We start from the raw sequence: 23,854 nt of genomic DNA, 5'->3' as shown, positions 1-23,854 counted from the left end.
TGAATGACCTAACTCAACACATACTCCGACTGAAATCAAATCACTACTTCAACAGGTTTGTCAAGTATTCCAATTTTTTTTTACGTATCGTTTTACAACTAAAAACTAATATCTCTATTAATTGCAGCCTAATGGAAGAGCAGCAGTTTTCAACAAAGTTATTAAAGTTTTCGGTTTCAAAGAATACTCATGGTTTTTACATCCACCAAGTAACACCATGGAGATTAATCAGTTCCACACCGTTGATTACATATTTGAAGTTGACTGGGCTGATGAGTGTGCGTGGATTTTCAAGAAAATTAGTTAATGTCAACAAAAAAGTAGTTACAAATACAATTTCATTACTTATTTTATTTATTAAAGTGTTTTTAAATACTATTTGATTGTATTTCAAAGAATCTTATTCACAAAATGGAGGTAAACTTAAATACTAGCTTGCATTTTCCCTTTTTTTAGTACTTAGTAATAATTAGACCTAAAAATGTCATCGCACGCATCGCGTGCATAAAAAGCTAGTATATATATATATATATAGATGTAACTTAGTCAAGTCACTATACACCACCTATATACTACATCCAGTCTTTATTAGTTTACCCATATTCCTTTTCGAAATGTCCCTTAATAGTTTACCCATTTATGTTGTTTATATTTTTGGAATGAGACTATTAACTTTCCATAATACATATATTCAACTTTAACATAAAGTAATATTTTCTCTTTCCTTCTATATCCCACAACATTGTTTCTTCTAAAACCTTATACAAGAAACCGTTAAACTAATAAAGATCAAAGTGAGTATATTTTACTGTTCTTAAAACTAGATAACTAGAGTAATTTTGAATTTTTGTCGAACTTTGATCAGACTTGGATCTATTGGTATACTTTTCAAATTAAATTATTATACATGAAGTAAGGGTGCGTTCTATTCAACTTATTGGCCCTGAACTTATTGGACCTTATCTAAACTGAACTTATTGAACCTGAACTGAACTTATTGGAACTTATTAAACCTGATTGGACCTGATTCAACTTATTGGACTTGATTGAACCTGATTGGAACTTATTGGACCTTATTGAAACTTATTGACCTTATTGAAACTTATTAGACCTTATTGGCCCTGATTGAAACTTATTAGACCTTATTGGACCTGATTGAAACTTATTATACCTTATTGGACCTGATTATTGAAACTTATTTGACCTTATTAGACAAAAAGATTGACCATGAATAACATAAATATTACCACTAACGTAAATACTACCCCTCTAAATTTTTTATGGAGTAATAATTATTATAATTCGTCCTTTAAAAATTAATGATTATTAATTATCTTTTATGATAATTAATTTAACAAAAAAAATTACTATTTATATATTTGCCTATACATAACTTTCACCACTAATATATCTAATAAACTTGTTTTGATTTTACTCCATCCGTCCCAAAATATAGTCTTGTTATCTCTAGTTATTTAAAGACGAATTGCAAAATATTGTAATTATAATTATTATTCTTATTGTTAACCTTAATTATTTGACCAAGATTATAATATTATTTAATAGCAATATGAATAATCAAATAATAGACAATAATACATGTATAATACTATACATTGTGGTACTTTAATAAAAAAATTTAATAATAACATAATCAGCTAATAGTAATATGAATAATAAAATAATAGACATAATACAAATAAATGATAAAATAATAGACATAATACAAATAAATAATAAAATAATAGACACTAATAATACAAGTATAATACTATATAATCATTGTGGTACTTTAATTAAAATTCTAATAATAACATAATCAGCTAATAGTGATATGAAATTATGAATGATAAAATAATGGACAATAATACAAATATTTATTAAACATTGACTATTTGAACGGTTGGACCTTATTAGACCTGATTGGAACTTATTGGACCTCATTAGACCTGATTGGAATTTATTGCACCTGATTGGAACTTATTGCACCTGATTGGAACTTATTGGACCTTATTGGAACTTATTGCCCTTATTAGACCTTATTGCAACTTATCTGAACTTATCTGAACTTATTGGACCTGAAACTTAATTTTTTAAGTTGAACAGAACGCACCCTAAATCGGGTTAAATCGAATCAGTTTTACGAGCTTTATTACTCGTGACTCGTGAGCCGTGTCAATTAATAGTCGCAAATTTCAGGGTCGGAGAAACATTGTCGATCTTCCCGCGAATTTGCTGAAACTTTTTGCTCCCAACATTTCAGCAATATCACCGCGCTTAAAACTCACTATTCTGAACTCTGGACTCTCACTCCTGTCCACAAAACTTCAACAATGTCAAAAGCAGTAATACACACTTCTTCTACTTCTTCGCAATCCCTCGTCCTCCGTCTTCAACAATCCCTAAATTCCTGCTCAAAGGTATTCTCTCCAATTTCTATCAACATTCGTAGTGTAACATTAAAGTTTTAGTAACTTTGATTACATTTAAACAACCCTTAATTGTTTTTTACATCAACCCTAATTTTTCTGGTTTTAGGCAGTGGAAGCTGATGATATTCGTCAATCAGAAGAATTAATTTCTGAGCTTGTTGAGTTTCTTAGCTCAATTTCTGATGCCGCTATTTCGGATCCCAGTGATGAAGATACCCAAAATAATTCAATCGCGGTTTTATCTCATATTTATTCTTTCCTCTCAAGTTCTTCTCTTGACCAGGTCTGTGATTTTTCTCTCTCTTTCTTGCTCTTTTTTGGGTTATTTGTGAATTTTTGTAAATAGGGTTTGTTGGGATTGTATAATATTGAATATTGAAAAGAACCCTTATGATAAAAATTAAGAATTTGAGGGAAAGTTAAGAATTTGGCTAAATTGTAGTGAATATGTTATATTTGAGTTGTTTGATGGATTTGATCAATGGTGTAAGTAACAGAAACAACCCTTTTGCAATTGCCTTTAAACAAGTTCCTGCTGTAGGCGGGGTTAGAGGGGCGAATGTAGGTATCTTTGCGCGTTTAATGACGGGTTTCACACCGTCAAGTGATAATAAATCTTTATTTTAGTGGCTTTTGGTTGTTTGTGACAGGCTATTGTTGATGCCCTTTCATTTGAGTTGCCCAAAGCTATTGCCAAATTTGCAGGAGTGTCCCGAAGGTGCTGTGAGATTGTTGATAATATTATCGACAATTTCACGACAAAATGTAGCCCAAGGGACATGATCTCAGTATTATCTGAGGTATGATTTTGTAGATCATTGTGCTGATTCTGGTGGTATCCTATTTCGATTAATTAACTTTGCACTTAAGTCCATAAACATGCATTGAAAGGTACCCCCCTCTCCCTCTTCCTCCTTCTCTCTTATGCCATCCTAGCCATACTCTCTCTTATGTGATATTATCTGTTTAAGCAGAAGTGTTTGTGGAGTAGCACACAAAACGTCTGATATGCTCGTTCATCCAATTTTCTTCAGTTTACACTCTCTTTGGTAGATTCTTACTTTCATTTCTGGTTTGGGATGGAGGGGCTCTGGGTGGGTGTAAAGACATACTTGCCTAGAAGCAGTTAGGATTTCTGTAGCTCTAGTAATGTGCTCTCAAGATATGGAGCTAAGCTACTAGAAGTACTGAAATTGCTAAGCTAAGAAGAATAGAGGATATCAGGAGTAGACAATGTTCTCATGAGAAAGGGATGCTGCTGCCCCAAAGCGTTGTTAAACTTTCTTTAACCATAGTGAGACAAAAGTCTCAAAACACCTGAAAAAGCATTTGGTTCGTCCCCTATGCAGAACTTGTATTTACTTTTTTTTTTTTGCAGTCCTTTAGGCATTCAGCTTTCCATGGTTGTCATTTTTCTTTTTCATTTTTGGTAGGAATCACTATTCATTGTGTTCTAGAGTCTACAGATCATGAAATCACATGCACCATTTTCTGGAACTTAGGAGCCTCCCAAGTTAGCATAATGCACCATTTTCTGGAACTTAGAGAGCCTGCTTTTTGAACGTTCCTGAAATCTTGCAGAAAGGTGCTCCTATTCCTAAACATAGGAAATAATTTAGTCGATGAGCATTATTGATAGTTTTTGTGGTTGGAATTCATTCCTTGTGCATGGTAACTTCTCTACTAAGAAGGCTTATACTCGACTCCAGCCTACTTCAGATCAGGTCTCATGGAGGATATTAGTTAGTTTTAATGCGGCTAGTCCAAAGAGCAAGTTTCTAGCATGGCGTGCTCTTCTTTAACTGTACATGTAGTGCATAGCCCAAGAGCTCTGTTTTAAAAAATACTGTGGCTAAACATAGTCCATTATCCCAGTGTCTCTGCCAGAGTGAATCGTCTTTCCTCATAATCTATCTTTCAGTTTTGGGACTGCCAAAAAATGCTCTATTGGATAATATGTTCAACAAAATAATTTTCACCACATCTTGTTGATAAAAGAATTCTTGCTGATCTTATTGTGTTGTCTATTGGTGTTGATTTTACATTTCTGCTGACAGCTCAATGTCATTGGAGCAGGCATTGGATTCTTATGGCAAAACAATTGATGCCCCTGGTTATGTCTCTGCTCTTCTGCGCGGGGTCTCTAAAGGTACTGATATTGATAAATGAATTGCTTATAATTGGAGAGCTAAGTTTACAAGAATAAAATAATAGCTAAAATTATTGTTGAGTGCCTAAAGGTCACACTTTTTGACGGCAAAAAGATTGGTGTTTACATGGATGCAACACTTATCTTCTAAATTAGTGATCTTGATTGTTGTTTAATTTCAACGATGCTGAATTTATTTCCTATTATTATCTCCATTTGCACATAATTTGAGTGTGCAAACTTCTCTGTTGGGCTGGAAGAATGATGGTTCCTTTTTGTTGTTTTTCAGTATTTCTTTCCATACAAAGACGTCAATTTGAGCAAATAAAAGTTGCTCTTCCCATTCTTCTTAATGCTGTGAAAGCTGCATCTTTCGATTTGGATGATGGAGATATAGGCTTCAAGGATCTGTTTGAAGGAGCTATCAGCATTGGCAAATCTATACTGGGAACTTGCCAAAAGTTGGTCTGTCAGGCTTTGATATATCGTGTTTCATTGTGATATTAATTTTACCTTCTCGGTCTGATTGTCATTTGGTCATTAGTATGATTAATTCCTTGAACAACAGGAGGGAGGACCAAATGGACGACTTCGTGGGTTACTTGCATTATATGTTTTGCAAATCATGGTAGTTACTTATCTCTGAATTTTATTTTGTTGTGCTTATGGCATTTCAGCAGGAGGAGCAATTGACTCATGACTCAGCTACTTTTGCGAGCCAATTGCTTAACTTTGTTTTTATGTCCTGCTTACTTATTTTTACTATAGCAGGCTTTACTGTGTTATGCACTTGATATATGTTATGCACTTGTCTTGCAGACTATTGTTTCAGTCAGCACGGGAGATAAAGTTTCATCGTGTCTTTCTTTTGTGCAACAATTATCAAGCTTCTTTCCATATTGTGGTTTAAAATATGCTGATCTTGTAACTGACCAAGGAGTTGATCCCCTGATCAATCTTATATGTGGTGGTGAGTTATCAATGTTCGTTGTTCTCTTCCTAGTCAGATTTTCTTATATCTTGGAATTTGTGAAGATAATTCCTTTTCTCTATACTCTGCAATGTCCAGATGAAACAGATGATCTTATGGATTGTTTTAGTTATGTCAAGCATGGAGCAGTGCTTTCGGGTGAGCATATGACCCTGATGATTTCTCATTTTCTCTTACTCGTCCAATATATTGGCTGCTCAAGTATTATACTGTTTTAATGTAACACTTTTTTTTTTTTCTCATGGATTGATTCAGTGATTTGGGGGCATATATCTGATGAAGTCAGTCAGGCATCTGGGCAGGATGTAAGTATCCTCATAAATGAAATTAGGAACTCCCATAGCAATCGATGGTTTGCTATAGGCATGATGAAGTACGTATACTCTTTCTACGAGCTGCCTTGGGTCTTAAAGAAACATGCAACAGACTTCTTGCTTCTCATCACAGAACACAGTAATTTGCAAGAGATGAATGAAGACATGATATGCTCTTTTGTTACACCCGGTCTTATTTCTACCCTGCAGGTAGCTTCTTGCCTAGTGCCAACACAGTTCATGCATCATTTGATCTGATCTATTGCTGATGCTAGAAAACTTTCAGGATATTCTTTCAGTCATCATGTATACTCCGGATGCTGAGTTAAGAAAGAATGCTTTTGTTGCTTTGAAAAGGGTGAGCGTTCTTGAATCCCTTGGCATTTTCATCCTTTAGTTTCATGGTGAAGTTTTTCATATCATTAGGTTTCTTTGCATAACCACCTTTTCGTGGATCTGTGATAAATTGATTGTGTCTCGTATCATGTGGTTGCATGGCGTGTTTAAATAACATAGACGTTCTTATGAAGAGAAACCACTTTTCAAGAATAAATATCGGTAACTGCTCTGGTTGAGTTAATATTTCCTTTTCTCCTATAACCGGCTGTGAGGGGTGCCCAACCCGTCACATAACTAGCCTTGAGTGGAAAGTGCTGGGACAATATGGTCCCAAGTCTGTCTGGCAAGAGCCTCACTCTACCAACCAGGGGAGACATGGAATTAGAACCCCAGCGGGCCCAGCCTCATGGCCAGAGGCATTCTCTTAGAGATGGGTTAAGGTAATTAAATAGTAGAATAGGAATAGAATTTGTCTGCTGGATGTCCAGTTTTCTTCCCTTTTCCTTCACTTTGTTTACTACAGTCTGATAGGCTAAATTTGATGGCAAAACACTTCAGCACATGGAAAGCTTGTTGCTTACTTTCAGCTATTGTTGCACCTTATCGCACTATTTGGCTTGCTTATCCTGTTTCTCCTTTCCTTTAAGTTATAAGTACTTGTAGCTTTCTTCTTGTATGTTGACTCTAGTATTGAGGTAAATAAACGTAATGGTGCTGAAGTTTTTTTGTTCAATGTTCGTGCCCTTTCTCGGAATAGTTTCTCTGCTCAGCTGCATCTGTTTTATTTGTCTCTGCTCTATTTAGTTAAGAATACATCCTCCATTTCTCCTGAAATCTGATTGATCGTCAGGTACTTGCTGATATTCCATCTTCTTTAAGGCTTGACATAATGCAGGTCCTGGTTAAAACTAGTACCTCTTCATCCATGGTTAGACTTTAACTTTTCAGTTTTAGCAACAGTGGACTATAACCCCATTTGTGTTAGTAAATTCTATATCACTCAATCAAGATTGTTGGGACTGTGCAGGTGGCAATACTTTTAGATTGCATTAGAGAGAACCTTCGAAATGATTATCTCAAACTGCGAGAAGAGAAAGTGTTTCCTAGTTCCACTTTCTGGAATGCGAGCATACTTGACTTGGTGGAATTTGTTTTGAAGCCTCCTAATGGGGGACCTCCTTCCCTCCCTGAGCAAAGTGACGCGGTAATTCCTGGATTTGTAGAACTACATCCTCAACATGATGTCTTGGGATATGCTTATATTGCTGACATATGCTTGTAACATTAAGGCACATGGCCGGTCGTGCGAACAACCAGAGTACTCTTATTCTTGCTCTAATATTGTGCATGTTTAAAATCATAAAGGTTGTGATGTTTGGAAATTTATTTAAGAGGTTATAGTTATTATTTAGTGGAATGATTATGAAGATTTTTTATGGTGGACTTATTGCATGAGTTCATGGTGATTTATTATGTGGCTTTTGTGTGTTTGTCACTCATGTACGAACACACCATATATTGTGACTCTTGTGGGAATTTTTGAGTATAGTTATAAACTTCATATTGAGTGCGACTTTCTATTAGTCGAATAGACTCAATGATTGAGTCTAAAGAACTCAATAGATAATTCTGTTAGCTGTAAGCTCTTCTTGTATCCGTCCATGAAGTTTGTTGAAAGTTTTGTTGAAAGTATTCTCTATCTCTTTGCCTGTGGAGTAGGTCATGGTGACTAAACCACGTAAAAGCTCTCATGTTCGTCTTCTTTCTTTATCTTCTCAATTTAGTTATTACATTGTTTTCCATGTTCCGCAGTCCATACATATCGATCCCATTCCATAACATATATAACTTCTGGATTCACTTTGCTGACATCTGTTAACCTGTATATTGCAGGTTCTTTCCGCTCTTAACCTCTACAGATATGTTCTAATAACCGAGAAAACAGGTGAACATAATTGTAATAGTAGCATTTTGTCTCTATGAAGTTTCTTGCTTTGTATTTGTTCAAATGATTTGACTTCAGCCTTTTACGGCAATTAATATTCCCCCCAGCGGCATGAGAAAACCAAAAGGCTGCAACTCATTATCTATTAAGTGACCTTGAAGGTCATATAGGGAAAGATAGAGGTGAGATCTAGGTCTCCCAGATCCATGTAGTGACTGACAAATTTGCTTTGGAATGCGGCGAGGCTGCATTTATGGTGAACCAAAGCCTTGCATCGGCTGTGAATTCCCCTAAAGTGAGGGTCACAGATCCTGATTTAAGGTTTATTAGGTGTCATGACTTCTTGGTTCCAAGCCTGTAAGTCTGTAACACACTGGACTCATGTGGGAGTTGAACGAATTACTCATGAGGCATGACAGGTGTTCAAGAGCCAATAAAGTCAACTAGCATGTAGAGCGGATCCTGGAGGACTGTTGATCACAAGATTGTATTGACCAAAGCATAAATTTTGGATTTGGGAAGCAATTGTAAACATTTGGCATAGCCAAATTGAAGTCCACAAGAAGTGCACAGACATTCTCGAACATATATATCAAGGATCTAGGGTGCATGGGATTTGGATATGTCTACAAGAAGTGTACCGACATTATTGAACATATATATCAAGGATCTAGGGTGCATGGCATGCTCCTTGAAATGCTCTAGGTTGACAATGGGTGCTCATCCTGAAAGGTAATTGTCGTGATTCAGCTGAGGAAGAGCCGAGGCCTTTAACTTATGTCTTAAAAGAACCACTTGAGCTTTATAGTTAGTTACATATGCTTTTTGTGTGCTGACACAGAAGCCATTGATCTTTCTATGTTGTGCACCTTCCTTGAATTAGGATTTATCGGTATCGAATACAGCACAGGGTCACCCCAAACCACAAGGATTTTTGCTGCCAAGCATTGCTTTGAGATCAAGGTGATATTGCTGTGCTCGAGGCAAAGGCTATAACTACCTGCCATGAGATGCTTTCAACAGAGATTTCCCGGAACCTCATGTACTATACTGTGGGAGTGAGATATCACCTGCATGCATTTGGTTAATCCTCGATAGGAGAGGAATCTTGCTGTAGTGGGTGCTAGGGGGTAGGGAATATGATTACTGACATGTGCTTGAGAAGTCTAAGCAGACCATGGGAAGCAGTTTTTGAAACAATTCTTGAAGGTGCATGAGAGTTCTTGGAATGATTTGATTTATCTAGGGTCCTAAGAGGTCTTTAATTTGACGTGTTGTGGAAGCCCCAAACATTTGGAAGCAGAACTTTACAACTCATACTTAAGAAAATATTACTCTGATTCTTCCTAATATTTACTCGGTGTTTTGTTAGATGTTGCTGTATCTGTAGGCTCTGTGGTAATCTAAGATTCTGATGCCAGAAAACTGATTTCTGACATCGAAAATGATATTTCAGGGAAGACGAACAACACAGGAGTTGTGTCTAGAACCAATTTACAGAAGGTCTACAATGAATGGTTTTTGCCTCTAAGAATTCTGGTGGCCGGCATAACTTCGGAAAACAAGAGTGATCACGAGCAACTTGGAATGGACGTAATGTGCGGATTAAACCCTGTCGAGTTCGTTTTACACCGCTGTATTGAACTTGTTGAAGAGAACATCAAGCATGTATGATGGTTTTGGCTTCTCTCTTGGTTGTTGAGTTTTGGTTGAGGTTAGATTGTCAATCTTTTCAAGATACCTCTACTGATCAAGGTATTAACACATATTCTATACAAACTGAATGGAACAGTTGAATTTGGAACGTCCTTTATTTTCTTTTTCTTTGTTAAGTTGGTATTTATTTTTTTATATATATTTTACCACTCATCTCAACTCACCAAATCCAGGGAATTCCGATTTGCTGTTGTTTATGTGCTCGGAGGTCAACTTAAGCTTTTTTTATCTTAAAAAGTTGAAGTAATAGATAATGACTGAGAATGACACCTAGGGCTTTAGCTATAGTTCCAATTATGTTTCCATCTTTACAATCTTGAAAGATAATTAACTCTAATAAATTTTTTTAGAAGTGGTTTTTGAAAACTGTCATAATGACTTTTTAGCTTATTAAATATGTAATTTTTTTTCTTTTTAGTAATTTAACCTTTCCATCACCACAAACCTCTTGTTTTCTGTAAACCTATTTAATATGTTAAAGTTATCGTACACTCGGGTAATACCGTGAATATTGTACACCATAAGCTTTTTTTTTTGCTCATTTGGCTCATCTGAAACCATCCAAATAAGCCAATATACTTAAAAAAAAGAGAGAGTTTCAATCGAGTAAAAATTAGTCTCGAGTATACCATGCACGTGGTACATTTAACTGTATAATGAATAAACTTATATTCTAAATTTAGAATTGTTGAGACTATGGCACTTTTTAAAAAGCGAAGGCATAGTTAGGGCTGTTAGGTGGTTTAATTCTTTGTTTAAATAGTTTGTCTGGGAGGAGGGGTATTTGACTTTTTTTGGGGGGAAAGCTGAAGCCCGACTAAATGGGTTCATTTTGGGCTGTCAAGCCCATCTATGTGGGGGGGGGGGGGGGGGGGAGGCAAGTAAAGCTTTTTTTGTGCATGAGAGGAATTAGTTGATAAGTACATCTCACTTAATTTATGTATCTTTTTCATAAAGAAAGAAAGAAAATGTAGGAATAGAGCCAAATTCATTGATTAATTATATTATTCAAAAAAAACAGAGGCGTAAACTTGGCTGACATCTAATGGAGATGAATCATGGCTCTCAACTTTCCCACCTTCTTTATAAAATAAAGTAAAATAAATGTGATGAAGTGCACTTCTTTATCTGCCAGTATACCACATTACCACCTACTTGCTGAAATATGCCTAGACAGACGACAGTGGTGGATTTGTTATAATTTTTTTTATACTTAAGACTCAAGCAAAAGATAAGATGACTTAGATCTAAAATCATGCAACTAGTATATAGTAGTATGGACTATGGTAGGAATGGATATCTTGAATGGTAAAATATTAAATTGCCCCCCTTAAAGAAAATCGAAGTAGCATTTATTTGATTGAATGATCATAAGGATTCCAACTCTCTTATTATCGAATTTTCATTGATTAGGAATATATTAAAGCATTATAATTATATCACTTCTCTCCTCATTTATTACATATATTTCAATATTATATTTTAATGTGTGTAAGAGGGTTGACAATTTTAAGGATTACTCAAACATTTTCCAGCATTTAATTGTTACGCTTTTATGATAGTAGATTATGCATAAATGCGTAAAAAGAAAATCAAAGTAGCATTTAATTGTTACGCTTTCACACTTTTGTGTTATCTCTCTTGTCTCCTTTCCTTCCTTTTTCTTCTTTTCTCATGGCATTTTAAAGAGTAAAGATCTTTTTTAAAAAAAAAAAAAAACTTGAATGGATCTTTTTTTAATTAATTTAGTGTGAATCGAGTTGCTAATTGATATTAACTTCATATAGTGAGTTTTATAGAGATATAGTGAACTTATATACCAAATAATGGATTTTATTAACGGAAAACATATAGTGAAATTACATGCAATGTAATGGAGAAATTAATTTAAATGTTTTGACATGCAGAAAGATGTAAGTTGTGTAGTATATATCGGTACACGTATTTTAACATATAGAATGATGTAGTTTTTGCATGATATATTGAGTGTCTAAATGATACAGTGAGTTTATGCACGATATAGTGAATGTCTAAATGATATAATGGATTGTCACAAATGATGCAACTTCTGCATGATATAATATGTTTTTGAATAATATAGTGAGTTCTTCATGATACAACGAGTTTTTGAATGATATAGTGAATTTTTAAGAATGATGTAGTTTCTGCGTGATATAATATGTTTATGAATGATATAGTTGGTCTTTGAATGCAATAGTGAATTGTTCAAAAATGATGTAGTTTTTCATGAAATAGTATGTTTTTGAATGATATATTGGAATTCTGCATGATATAGTGAATTGTTCAGTAATGGGGCATGTTTGGCAAAACTAGCGGTTCTAGTAGCTGTTAGCGGTTGTAGTAGTTGTAGCTGTTGGGGTTAGCTGTCAGCGGTCAGCGATTAAATTAGTTGTTTAATTAGAAGTGTTTGGCAAAAGTAGCTGTTGGAAATGTAAAAGATAAAAAAAAAACATTGGTTGATAATTCTACCTTATGCTATTATATAGGGTTTATTTCGTAGACCGCTACCTCTAAATTTCAAATGTTACTTGTAGTAACGTTCCACAACCGCTACATATAATCTACTCCAATTGCTACCCGCTATTACAACCACTACCTTACCAAACACTCATAATTTTCTTAAGTAGCGTTTCAATCTTGTCCAATCGCTAACCGTCACCTCAAACGCTAGTGCCAAACAGGGCCATGACACATGCTTTTGGCTTAGTGCACACTAATGTTAACGTGAATCGGTCCAAACAAGTCAGATTACTTTATATATATATATATATATATATATATATATATATCACATATTATTACTTTTTTTAGTGTTGAAACTTAATAAGTAAAAATAAAGTAATTTCCTTCTTTCTTATTCAGTCACAGTTTAACTAGAAATTTTGCCATTATTTAATTTCAATGCCTTCATTTTTATAGATTTCATGGTACTAATTTGATTTATTTTTTTTGGTAAAAATTAATTTGAATATTGATATCTTTAATTATGTATGGATAAAATAGTTATTAGTCAATCGGCACTAACTTTTTAGATATTTTTGTATAAATTTTCAATTTTTTGAAGGTTTATTTACTTGCTTATTCATTACATTGACTTTTTTTTTTGCAACTTTTAGTCTTTTAGTAGTTTTGTTCAACTAGTAGTGCTTTGATTGTATTAGACCTGTTTAATGCAGGTACGTAAAGTTGGTATTTAAAACTATACATTTTGACTACATTAAATAAGATCTCACATAATTTAATAATTTCTTATGAACGGAAAAATATATGTTGTCAAAATATTTTGAACTTTGACATCAAAATTCAAAAGTGCTACAATTAATATGAAACTAAAAAGTATAGATCATTGATCACGTTTATTGGATATTATCTTAACATAAATGTTCATATATTTATACTTAATGATATTTAGGCTCTGTTTTTTTGAACTGAATTAGTCTGAACTGAATTGAAATGAATGAAAACTGTGAGAGAAACTAACTGATCTAACTGAACTAAAATGAATTTGTTTGAACTGAACTGAACTTTTATTAATTCAGTACAAAATAAGTAATAACAGAGCTTACTATAACATAACTGGCCTAGTTGGTATAAAAAAGTTTAATATGACTAATTGACAATATTTTTCAAAAAAAAAAGGGAGAACAACATAATGTAGCCATATTTCCCATTCTTTATTAGAGTTAGAATGTTACTAGAGAAGCCAACACCTCTAATGATTTTCTTTCGCAAATGAGCGGTGAGATTTCGACTTTTCGAGTCAACCAACAAAGTTCATTTTGTCCTTATTTTTTTCGACATTCACATTGTCTTTTCTTACCTTTGGTTTCTACCTTTTGGAGTCGGTGGTAGCTCAACTGTTTAGATTCGAAAGTCAGTCAAAGTAAATTTATTACCAATTCTATTTCAACTTTACAACTATTACCATGCTTGAGCACGCTTCCAAAAAAAAAAAACCACAGCTCAGTAAAAAGCCCAGCCCAATAACACAAAGGCCCAACAAGTTCCTGAATTTCAACCCGACAGATTGACGGCCCAATAAGGGACACGACTCCTCAAAAATGGCATGAAGCTTCCACATAGTGGGGAACAGATAGACAATTGTCAATTGGTCACAATTCAGGCCACCTAAGATTATTATTTCTAGTCTATCTTTGGACCACCTTTGTTAAATGTATTTTGACATATTCTTCAATGCCTCAAATTCTAATAAATAAATACCGAATAAATGGTCAACATTTTAGTTTACTCACGAGATTCAAATGCTTTTCTTTGTGCTTAGTCTGGTAGGAGCATCCTTGTTTGAAGGGTATAAATATACGTAATTGCGACGCTCATCTATTAACAATTTATTTTGACTTCTTATCCGATTGGGTGTTCATACAACAATTTTAAACACTAGCCAATTAAAAAGGATCTTAGTTGAAGCTAGTAAGAATCTAGCCCTCGATAGTTTTTTTTGACGTCTTATTATCTATCCTTCCTTGTACTTTTCAATTATTATTTTTGGCTCCCCTCTTCGAGAACCCGTGGTTATATGAATTTCCTCTGTACTGCCCTCGCACATGGCCACTCACCCAGAGACCCAACAAATTCGAAAACCAAATCTACTAACACAATCAAGCCAATAATAAATGTAAAACTAATCGAAAACTTTTAGCATTTAGTTATTCACCTAGGTCCTAGCTTATAGCTCATTTTAACTATCTTGGCAAAAGATTGAAGGCTGAAGAAAAATGAAATAATCCAATTAAAACAATAAACTCGGCCACTATTCTCTTGTAAAAAAATGAGAGTTTTCATTGTATTGATTGAAAATGACAATAAACTCAATGAACTAAGTTGAAACTTCTTACGTTTCAAGCAACTCTAGTGCTGATTAAACTAAAATATCTGTCATGGAATTTGATAGATTCTAACAGCTATTGTACAACTACAACTATTCATAGTACCTAAGGAAAGAATAAGATTAGTACAGAACAATACATCGAACTACTACGTATTTTGATCCAAATGCAAAGAAGTGAACAGAGCTTACCCCAAAGAATTCTTGGAGCAGCAACAAGCAAAGATCGTAGAATATCTGAGCGAACAAACAACAATGAACGAACGAACATTTTTTGAGTATCATCTCTGTATATTAATTATCTAACAACTAAAAATACTAAGCTTTCCTTTCCTGGATTAACCCAGATATGAAGTATTAGCATCTGGGCAGTAAAATAACCAAGTGAATCAATCCCCTAAGTCCTGCTGTAATTACACCTGCCTGATGGATGGCGTTTCAGTCATCGCACAGTTGAACAAAGCGCCATCCAGTAGTTATAAACCTTACAAACAGTTAGCCTTTGAATTATGGAAGATGAGACTATTGAAACTTTGTTTCAACAGGTCATCATTCCAACAACAACAGCATCTTCATCTGGCACCATATTTAGGTCAGGTAGCATAAAGATGCCGTCCTGGGATGTTTCACGTTTTAGTGATGGGCATGATGAATTGGGCTCTGAAGCATCCTCGACTTTATCTTGTCTCGTTACACTCGAAGAGGCTGCTTCTGAGATTCCATTGTTTGTTGTGTTATTACGTTCATCAACTGAATTTGCTTCACATTTTATTGTGGTTTCTACTTGTACATCAAGCTGCACAAACATTTCAAAGTATTCAGCTGATGATGTCTTTCGAATTCAGATGATAAAAGCATAGTTTTATTTCAAAAAGCAACAGTCAAAACCAGTTTATAATATCAGCTTCTATCACTGGCAAAAAGAAGGTGCATTAGAAAAATTTAAGCATACCTTCATTCTCTTCAAATTCTCATTTATTGATCTCTGTTGTTTCAATGTTACGCGTAATGTAGCTAACTCCTGTACAAGACAAAAGAATAATTTGCCATTAGGAAACTGTTTCCACAATAAAGAGAATGCAAAAAAAGAACCAACTTGGGACTAAATTTAACGAAACACACCTTTTTCAAATATGTCCGCTCCTTCATCAATGAACTCTCCTCTTCTTTAAGTTCGGCAAATGTCTGGCAAAGTTCAATAAACCACACATAAGATCATCACAGCATACAAAATCGCGCGTAATAAGTTCAATAACTAGTTATCTATCTAACACCCTCTGTAGCTATTAGCTAACCCAAAGTATGAGACATAAAACTAGTTAAATGAGCTCCAATGTAAACGCATAAAATGTTCGCAAAATGCAATACCTTCTTCCTCCTAGGTCTTTTGCCAGACGTGGTAGTTGGGTTTTCAGTGGAAGCCGAAATCTGAAACAACCAATCATCAAAGAGTCAGTTTTAACACATATGTAAACAAATCTCATATTTCAGACCATTAAATCATAAGAAACCAACTCATTCAATCTTTAAGTAATTAAGACAAATATATTTGGTGAACAAATTCATTATGCCTATAACTGTCATCTGATTCAAAAAAGGAAAGTCTATCAACATGAATGATCCCCCAAAACACAAGTCATTACTCCAATTCACTTAACTCCAAGCTCTCTTATACCAACATTGCTAATTTCAGCATTAGATCTACACATTCATCTTTTGACATATGGAAGAAGGAAGGAGGGCCCCACCAAGTAAGACTCGACAAAAAGGAAGGAAGGAAGGTTCATTCAAGCAACAAAATACACAAATCCTTTAAAGATCACAAATTAGGAAATTACAAAAGAAAGTGTTTTTCTAACCTTTTCTGAAAAACTCCTCATATATAATACCCTACCCTACCTTCTCCCAAAATCCCCAAAATACCCGTCACGTTACTCGAAATTACGAAAATCGAAAATCATTTTATTTTACAAATTAGGAAACCCAAAAAAGATTTGCAATGATATGATCATATGATAAAGATTATAACTTGGAATATAATTTCAACTTAAAACCCGCAAAAAAACTTTCAAAATCATTAAGCATCCATTGCAAAAGATTCAAACTTTGGCCTACCTACCATTTTTTGAATCCAAAAAAAATAAAATTTTGTGGGTCCTAGATTATCGGATAAGCAACTAATTTCCCACCCATCCATCCATCCATCCATCACTCACATGAAACTTAAAAACCACCATCTTCCAACAATTAACACTCTCTTACTCCTTAATGGGTCCCACTCAAGTGTCCCAACAAAATCCCACCATCCATCACCATCATCAACCCCACCATCCAAATCATGGACGGTCTTGATTTGATGATCCATTGTAAGCGGTTTAGAACTGGCAAGCACTAGATTTGAAAAAAAAAATCCAGCTTTGAGTGTCAGCAGCCACGTGGCAGGCAGGAATTGGTTACTAGCCAACAGATAACCGCCACGCCAGCAACAGTGCAACAATGTCATGTCACGTGAGGAGAGAGAAATATCCATACTTACTCCTCACGTGACCCCATCAAACGCGTGGGTTGATAGTGGTGGCTTGCACACTACTACTACACTCCACGAACGAACCCAGATTGGGTTTTTTTTTCTTTTTCTGAATTAATAAAAAAGAAAAGAAAAAAACCAAGTTGAGCGGCGTGTCAAGATGACCCATTTGACTCGGATAATTAAAAAAAAGGTTGGAAAAATCATAGAGCGGCGCATGGGAATTGAGATGTGCGCGTCTACACACAATAAAAACCCATCAGCTTTCACGAGGAGAGAGAAAGTATTAATTTTTATTTTTAATTTTTGAAGAGAGAGAAAGTAAGCACATCATCCACTAACAACACAAACCACCATTTAAAACCAAAAACCAAACGCGGACCTAACGCCACAACACACCAACTTATACAAATACAACCCCCTCTCATACTTCAATCTACTTGGGACCCACTTTTATAACTTATATATTCATATCATATCCTTTTTGTAAATGACCTTTATGACCTTGTTAGAGATAAATGCGATTTTGACTATTTACCGAGGGTATTGTTGTCATTTTAGGAGGAGAGAGATTGAGAAAGGATGCGTTGAGTGGAAGTTTCCTTTCACTGGTGAGTTTTTTTGGGGGGTTTCAGAAAGTAAAAAAAGCAGTCATCTAATGACACTTTATTTTTCTGACAGTATTGTCCTTGTGTATTGTTAAACCCTCTTCAAGGGTACTTCCGACAAATCTAAACCTACCCACAACCCAAAATAAAAATTATAAAAAAAAAAGGTAATAAAGAAGTTTTCTTTTTTAAAAAAAAAAAGAATTTTAGTAGCGGAAAACAAGAATGACAGCTGACCGGGAAAGTGGAGAAGACGAAGAAAAAACTGAAAAAAAATAAAATAAAAACCACTCTTCTTCTCCTTCTTGTTTTTCCAGTTATGACAATACACGCTCTCACTCACGTGATACCCAATTACACAAATCTGCTTACCAAAAAAAAGGGTTATTACCGTCACCGGAGAGAGAGATCCGGTTTGGTGACAAGGGTATTTACGTAAATCCAATATATGGAAAACGCTAAAAAGAGAAAATGTTGAAAGATGAATACTGACCTTGGATCTGAAGCGATCGGACGGTGGAGGTTGGTGGTGAGAAGAGAGAGACTCATCACAACCTTCACTAGGAGAGGCGGCGCCGCCACAAGTCCAAGAAAGAGGAGTTGTAGGACTACGACGAGTTTCTCTTCTTTTTTCAACGGAAGATGACGTCAAGGAAGAAGGTTTAGAGCGAGGCTGACGTAAGCCCCATGACGGAGGAAGAGGGTTGTTGAAGGTAGTATTATTGTTATTATTATGAGAAGAAGATGAAGAAGGGAATTCCTTTAGTCGGAGAAGAAGTTCGGCGACTATATTATCGTCGGAGATTGCTAAGTTTAACCACTCGTCTTTCATGGTTGTTGTTGTGTTTGTTGTGGTGGCGGAGAGAGAAAAAGAAAAAAAGAGGAGAGAGAAAGTTGAAAGAGAATGAGAGAGAGAGAGATGTGGGATGGGATGAGTGTGTGTTTGTGTTTTTTGTTGGGTGAGGAAGGTGAAATTGTGGAATTATATCTGTGGGGTGATTTTCTCTTTTTTTTTTTTAGGGGGTTTAATTATGGAAATAAAAATGGTGTGGCACTGGCATGAAGCGAGATTCCTGATTTTATTTTTTTTAAGAAAAAAGGAGGGGGTGAGTAGGTCTGAGAGTGGCTGACTCTCTCTCTTTCATTGTTCTACTTCAGTGGGGTCCATTAAGGATATACACGTGGCAAAAGTCATACTTGAATATTATTTATGGGGTTTGTACAGTGTTGTGTTGTGTTTGGTTTGTTTCTTTTCTTTCTACTACTACTACTTCTCGCGTTTACTTTTTAGGCCTCTTGAGAGTTGAGTGGTTAGTTTAATACTTCATCCGTATTTTTATTCTTGCTACATAGAGAAAGTGGGGGGTTTTTAAGAAAGGTAGAGAGAGAAAGTAAGGGACCACCACTTTTTGAATAAAAAACCATTTGTTAAGGAAAAAGTATGAGTATTTTAAAAGAGAAGGTGGGGGACCACCAACTTTTTAATAGTATTTTAAGATTTTTATGGTGAGAAGGATTCCATTTATGGTATGTAACATCTATTATGACATTTCCATTTAAGGGAAATGTAGCATCTATAAAAAAAAAACGGAGGAAGTAGTTTGTGTGTTGTGTGTTTAGGGTTTGGTTTTGGGTTATCGGGTTTGGATTAGAGGTTGTGGGGGTGGCCCAATTGGAGTGTGGGGGAATATTAATGTAGGCGTGGGGTGTGGAATGTGGATGCATTCATCATCTTTAGATGATCTGTCATTACTGATGATAAATGATAATCATATCACATATGGACATATTGGTTTCAGATTTCAAACTACAAGATCATATGGGACTGTACTTATTTTTTTGAATTCTAAACTAGTTATTATCCTGGCCGGCATGTCCCGGTCTCCCGGATTATTTATCAACGTGCGATCAAAGTCTTTAAAATAGAAATCCAACTTCGATTACAACCCCAACACCCGACTCTATAAATCCAAATTTGATCAGACTTAAAATTCAAATATGACTCAACTTAAAATCCGAACTTCCGACTCCTCCGATCGAACTTTTTTCGCCCATTTCTTAAATAGAATAAATTTTTGTAATACAAATAATTTAGTCATTACTTTTTTTTAACAATCATATGGAAAGCTATATATAATACTAACTCCGTTTTCAAAATAGATGAAACGGTTTGACTTTTGTACTATTTACACACTTTTTTTTCGCAATTTAGATCCTGCACCAGGGTGTAGGATGAGGAACCTACACCTTGGCCAAAACTACATAGTTTTGATGCTTTTAGGAGGGCCAAAATTTGGCAGCCTTTTGGCAGAATTTTTAGGTGGGCCAGCTCTTTCTCTCTCATCACTCACTCATTCCTTCTTTTTCTCTCTCATTTATTTTTCAAGAACCATTTCAATTATCTCTCTCATTTATTTTGTTCTTCATTTATTTCTCCCTTATTTTCATTCATTTCTATTTTGAATTTCCAAATGTTGATATATTTGATTTTATATTCTGTTTTGCATTTTTTAAACTTTTTTTAATGTACAAATGCATATGGTTTGATGTACAATAATATATGAGTGTACATTTGGGGATTTTCAGTCATCAAAGTATTGACGACCATCAGTGTACATTGTGATTTATCCTTATTACGTTGGTTACGGAACCTTTTTATTATTATTAGCTCCACCTACAGTTGCATGTACATGCACGTACATTGCATGTACACTTTGTTGACATTCATGTACATTAAGTGGGTTACAATCATGTCGTTATGTGTTGACCTTTTAATCTAGTACCCATATTGAGTTTTTTTTTTTTTTTTTTTTGTTTGTGTCTATAGAATATGTTATGCATGCATGTTAGTGAAGCTAATGTATATTTAGTCATACACAATGATCATTAACGCAATTTTAATGTACATAGAACAAAGTCAGCTCTATAAAATAACTTGAACATTCAGTCATAACAACATTGTACATTCAGGCTTAATAATTGAACAATCTTGCTAGAATAATTGTACATTGAGTCATATCCAGTGAACATTCAATCAAACAATAATGTATCCTTATTTTCAGTGATCAAAGTAATGACCATCAGTGTACATTGTGATTTATCCTTATTTATGTTGGTTGCGGTACCTTTTTTTATTATTAGCTCCACATACAGTTGCATGTACATGCACGTACCTTGCATGTACACTTTGTTGACATTCATGTACATTAACTAGGTTACAATCATGTTGTTATGTATTGACCTTTTGTTTTAATACCCATATTGAGTTTTTTTTGTGGCACCTGGAGCACTATGAGGTATAGGACTGTAATTGTACATATTGAATTTCATTAGCGAACAAACATCAACACACCAGTGTACAAAGATTGCAAATTACTCACTTGACATCAGCTTTAGGAATTGGGTTACTTTTATTCTATTATGTTTCTTTGTACATTCTTGGCTTCGTGGTTGTTCATTAACAAAATCAAAATGTACAATGACATCCCCCCATAAAATCGTCAATAACACACAATGAACAATAATAGACATCCAAAAAAAAAAAAAAACTCAATACGAGTATTAAAACAAAAGGTCAACACATAACAACATGATTGTAACGTTAACCCAGTTAATGTACATGAATGTCAACAAAGTGTACATGCTAGGTACGTGCATGTACATGCAACTGTAGGTGGAGCTAATAATAATAAAAAATGTACCGCAACCAACGTAAATAAGGATAAATCACAATGTACACTGATGATCATTACTTTGATCACTAAAAATCCCCAAATGTACGCTCATATATTATTGTACATCAAACCATATGCATTTGCACATCAAAAAAAGTTTTAAAAATACAAAACATAAAATAAAACCAAATATCAACATTTGAAAATTTATAATACAAATGAATGAAAATAAGGGAGAAATAAATGAAGAACAAAATAAATGAGAGAGAGAGAATTGAAATGGTTCTTGAAAAATAAATGAGAGAGAAAGGGAGGGAATGAGTGAGTGATGAGAGAGAAAAAGCTGACCCACTTTCATAAATACTACCAAAAGTCTGCCAACTTTTGGCTCCCCTAAAACCATCAAAACTACGTAGTTTTGGACAAGGTGTAGGATGCTCATCCTACACCTTGGTGTATAATCTACGGATTGCTTTTTTTTAGCTTGTTTTGTAGTTTTTACCTAAAGAAAAATATAATCATGGTGGATCTTGTTAAATTTGGCTCAATATAAACATTTATAATATCAACTTTTAATGTTCACCTATTGGAAATCAGATATATTAATAGTTAAAGTTATGTATAGGCAAGTGTCCGAGAGAAGTGTGTCCAGTATTTTCAAAGAGGAAGTACAAACAATTTAATCATTACTATTTTTTTACCAGCCATCTTTTTAGTGGAAAAATCTTATATAATACAATTTTCTTAAAGTCGGAGCCAGATAATACATACATAAAGTCGGAGCCAAATCCTTTTAGTAAATGTATCATGTTTTGTTAGCACTTGCTTAGTCCTTACAAGCTCATTCAACCTTATAAATAAATAAGATTTCATTTTAATTGGCAACTCCTACTTTTACTCAATGTCAAAAAAAAAAGGGAAATTCTCTTTGGTAGCCCCCTGGTCTTATGGTTTCTCAGTGGTAGCACTTTTTAAATTTATTTCTCAGTGGTAGCCCCATGTTATTGTACAACTTAATCTCGTAGCATTAGTATATTATTAGCCATAAAGCTGCTGTTATTAAACGTTAGACTTAAACTTATCTAACCTTAAGTAATTTTTTTACTAACCTATCCTTTTCCCTCCAAACTACTATTTTATTTTTCCCTCCTTCAATTTTCCTCCAAACTACTATTTTATTTTTCCCTCCTTCAATTTCCCTCCTTCACTGGCTATAAAAACGAGGCAAGCCCTCCCTTTTTCCAATTTCACTCTTCACCCCTTAATCTCCAACTTTTCTCAGCTAACACCACGAATTCATCCTCATCAATGAACCCCACTTCCATGGCTCCCCCTGCTGTAACCATGGATGGAACTTTGAGACTTGTAAAAATCAAGCCTTGTAAGTGCGACCCCACAAACATGATTGAGTTGAGGAAGATCAGCTTGTTGCATAATTAAATATAAATTACAGAAGTTATATAGAATCAATTGAAGTGTACTTCAATTCACTTCAATTCTATAAGCAATCACAACATAAGTCTGCAATATCATGTGATTTAACATATATTAGGCTCAGCATCATTCACATTATATTAGGCTCAGATAAAGGTAGTGGGAGCAGATCAGTAAATTCAGGAATGATATTGCAAAAATAGCGACCTACTCTATACAACTATATACAAGCTAAATCAACACCATTACCTAAAAAAAAAAAACGCTAAATCAACACCATCACCTTAAAAAAAAAGAAGCTAAATCAACACCATCAATAAGATCAGAATTTAATGGACACAAAACTAGAAATAATCAAGTTCAAGAACTATTTTGTAGAATTACAGTAATCAATCGCAAATTAGGCCAGCCAAATTGAGCATATCTGCACTTTTCCAATTTCCCAATATATGGCAACAGTTTTTCCATATACTAAACCTGACTATAATAAGTGGGTGTATAAATTTGCATCAAGGATATATGCATCCACTTAGATATGGACAGTCAAACCTATGGAAAATTAGAAAAAAAATCAAAATCCTGTAGATTTCAAGCAAATAAACAAAACAGAGTATATATCCTTGTTTCAAACAATTTAGTTCATCAACAACGAAATTTAGAAGATAATTCATACTTCAAAGACAAAGGAAGGAAGAAGATGAACTTTTCGCCACCAAAATTTCGAACGATTGTGACCCAAATACACGATCACCAGCAAAACCCACAATTTTAATTTAGTGGAATTTATCCCAGCAATTACCCCAAATACACACAATTCAGTTTAAACAATTTCCATTATTTAGTGTAGCATCTATGGTG

General features: G+C 34.5%; 2 protein-coding genes across 9 annotated transcripts; one reads left to right on the top strand and one right to left on the bottom strand.

Annotated features, from left to right (window-relative positions):
- Positions 1–2,180: 2,180 nt before the first annotated feature.
- On the top strand, positions 2,181–10,039 carry LOC104883018 (aberrant root formation protein 4). 6 transcript variants are annotated; one of them, XM_010667461.2, is made up of 14 exons: positions 2,181–2,420; positions 2,539–2,715; positions 3,083–3,232; positions 4,509–4,581; positions 4,871–5,046; positions 5,150–5,209; positions 5,401–5,551; positions 5,651–5,710; positions 5,828–6,096; positions 6,173–6,244; positions 7,076–7,153; positions 7,253–7,429; positions 8,119–8,170; positions 9,627–10,039. In XM_010667461.2, exons 1-14 carry the CDS (start codon positions 2,334–2,336, stop codon positions 9,842–9,844), a joined length of 1,800 nt encoding a protein of 599 aa, XP_010665763.2. In that variant the 5' UTR covers positions 2,181–2,333; the 3' UTR covers positions 9,845–10,039. The 6 variants fall into 6 exon arrangements, with proteins under 6 accessions (XP_010665763.2, XP_048495151.1, XP_048495153.1 ...); XM_048639194.1 differs by having other exon boundaries at positions 7,235–7,429; XM_048639196.2 differs by lacking the exon at positions 9,627–10,039 and adding an exon at positions 8,278–9,608 and having other exon boundaries at positions 7,235–7,429.
- A 4,892-nt stretch (positions 10,040–14,931) lies between these two features.
- Positions 14,932–19,066, bottom strand: LOC104883032 (hypothetical protein). 3 transcript variants are annotated; one of them, XM_010667473.4, is made up of 5 exons: positions 18,382–19,066; positions 16,122–16,181; positions 15,876–15,938; positions 15,706–15,774; positions 14,932–15,549 (listed from the first exon to the last, which is right to left on the bottom strand). In XM_010667473.4, exons 1-5 carry the CDS (start codon positions 18,718–18,720, stop codon positions 15,292–15,294), a joined length of 789 nt encoding a protein of 262 aa, XP_010665775.2. In that variant the 5' UTR covers positions 18,721–19,066; the 3' UTR covers positions 14,932–15,291. The 3 variants fall into 3 exon arrangements, with proteins under 3 accessions (XP_010665775.2, XP_019108318.2, XP_019108323.2); XM_019252773.3 differs by lacking the exon at positions 18,382–19,066 and adding an exon at positions 16,873–18,270; XM_019252778.3 differs by lacking the exon at positions 18,382–19,066 and adding an exon at positions 16,613–16,842.
- Positions 19,067–23,854: the final 4,788 nt, after the last annotated feature.

This window comes from Beta vulgaris, chromosome 2 (assembly GCF_026745355.1).
Source record: "Beta vulgaris subsp. vulgaris cultivar EL10 chromosome 2, EL10.2, whole genome shotgun sequence".
NCBI lineage: Eukaryota > Viridiplantae > Streptophyta > Magnoliopsida > Caryophyllales > Amaranthaceae > Beta > Beta vulgaris.
This window is presented reverse-complemented; position numbering and strand designations above follow the sequence as displayed.

Excerpts from the sequence above, each read along its gene's own strand:
- LOC104883032 (XM_010667473.4), bottom strand. The coding sequence starts at position 18,720 with ATGAAAGACGAGTGGTTAAACTTAGCAATCTCCGACGATAATATAGTC. Across the intron at positions 15,775-15,875 it reads AGCGGACATATTTGAAAAAG|GAGTTAGCTACATTACGCGT; the intron begins GTGTGTTTCGTT and ends TGTCTTGTACAG. Across the intron at positions 15,550-15,705 it reads AGAATTTGAAGAGAATGAAG|CTTGATGTACAAGTAGAAAC; the intron begins GTATGCTTAAAT and ends ATGTTTGTGCAG.
- LOC104883018 (XM_048639194.1), top strand. The coding sequence starts at position 2,334 with ATGTCAAAAGCAGTAATACACACTTCTTCTACTTCTTCGCAATCCCTC. Across the intron at positions 7,154-7,234 it reads CTAGTACCTCTTCATCCATG|ATTGTTGGGACTGTGCAGGT; the intron begins GTTAGACTTTAA and ends CACTCAATCAAG. Across the intron at positions 7,430-8,118 it reads TCCCTGAGCAAAGTGACGCG|GTTCTTTCCGCTCTTAACCT; the intron begins GTAATTCCTGGA and ends TGTATATTGCAG.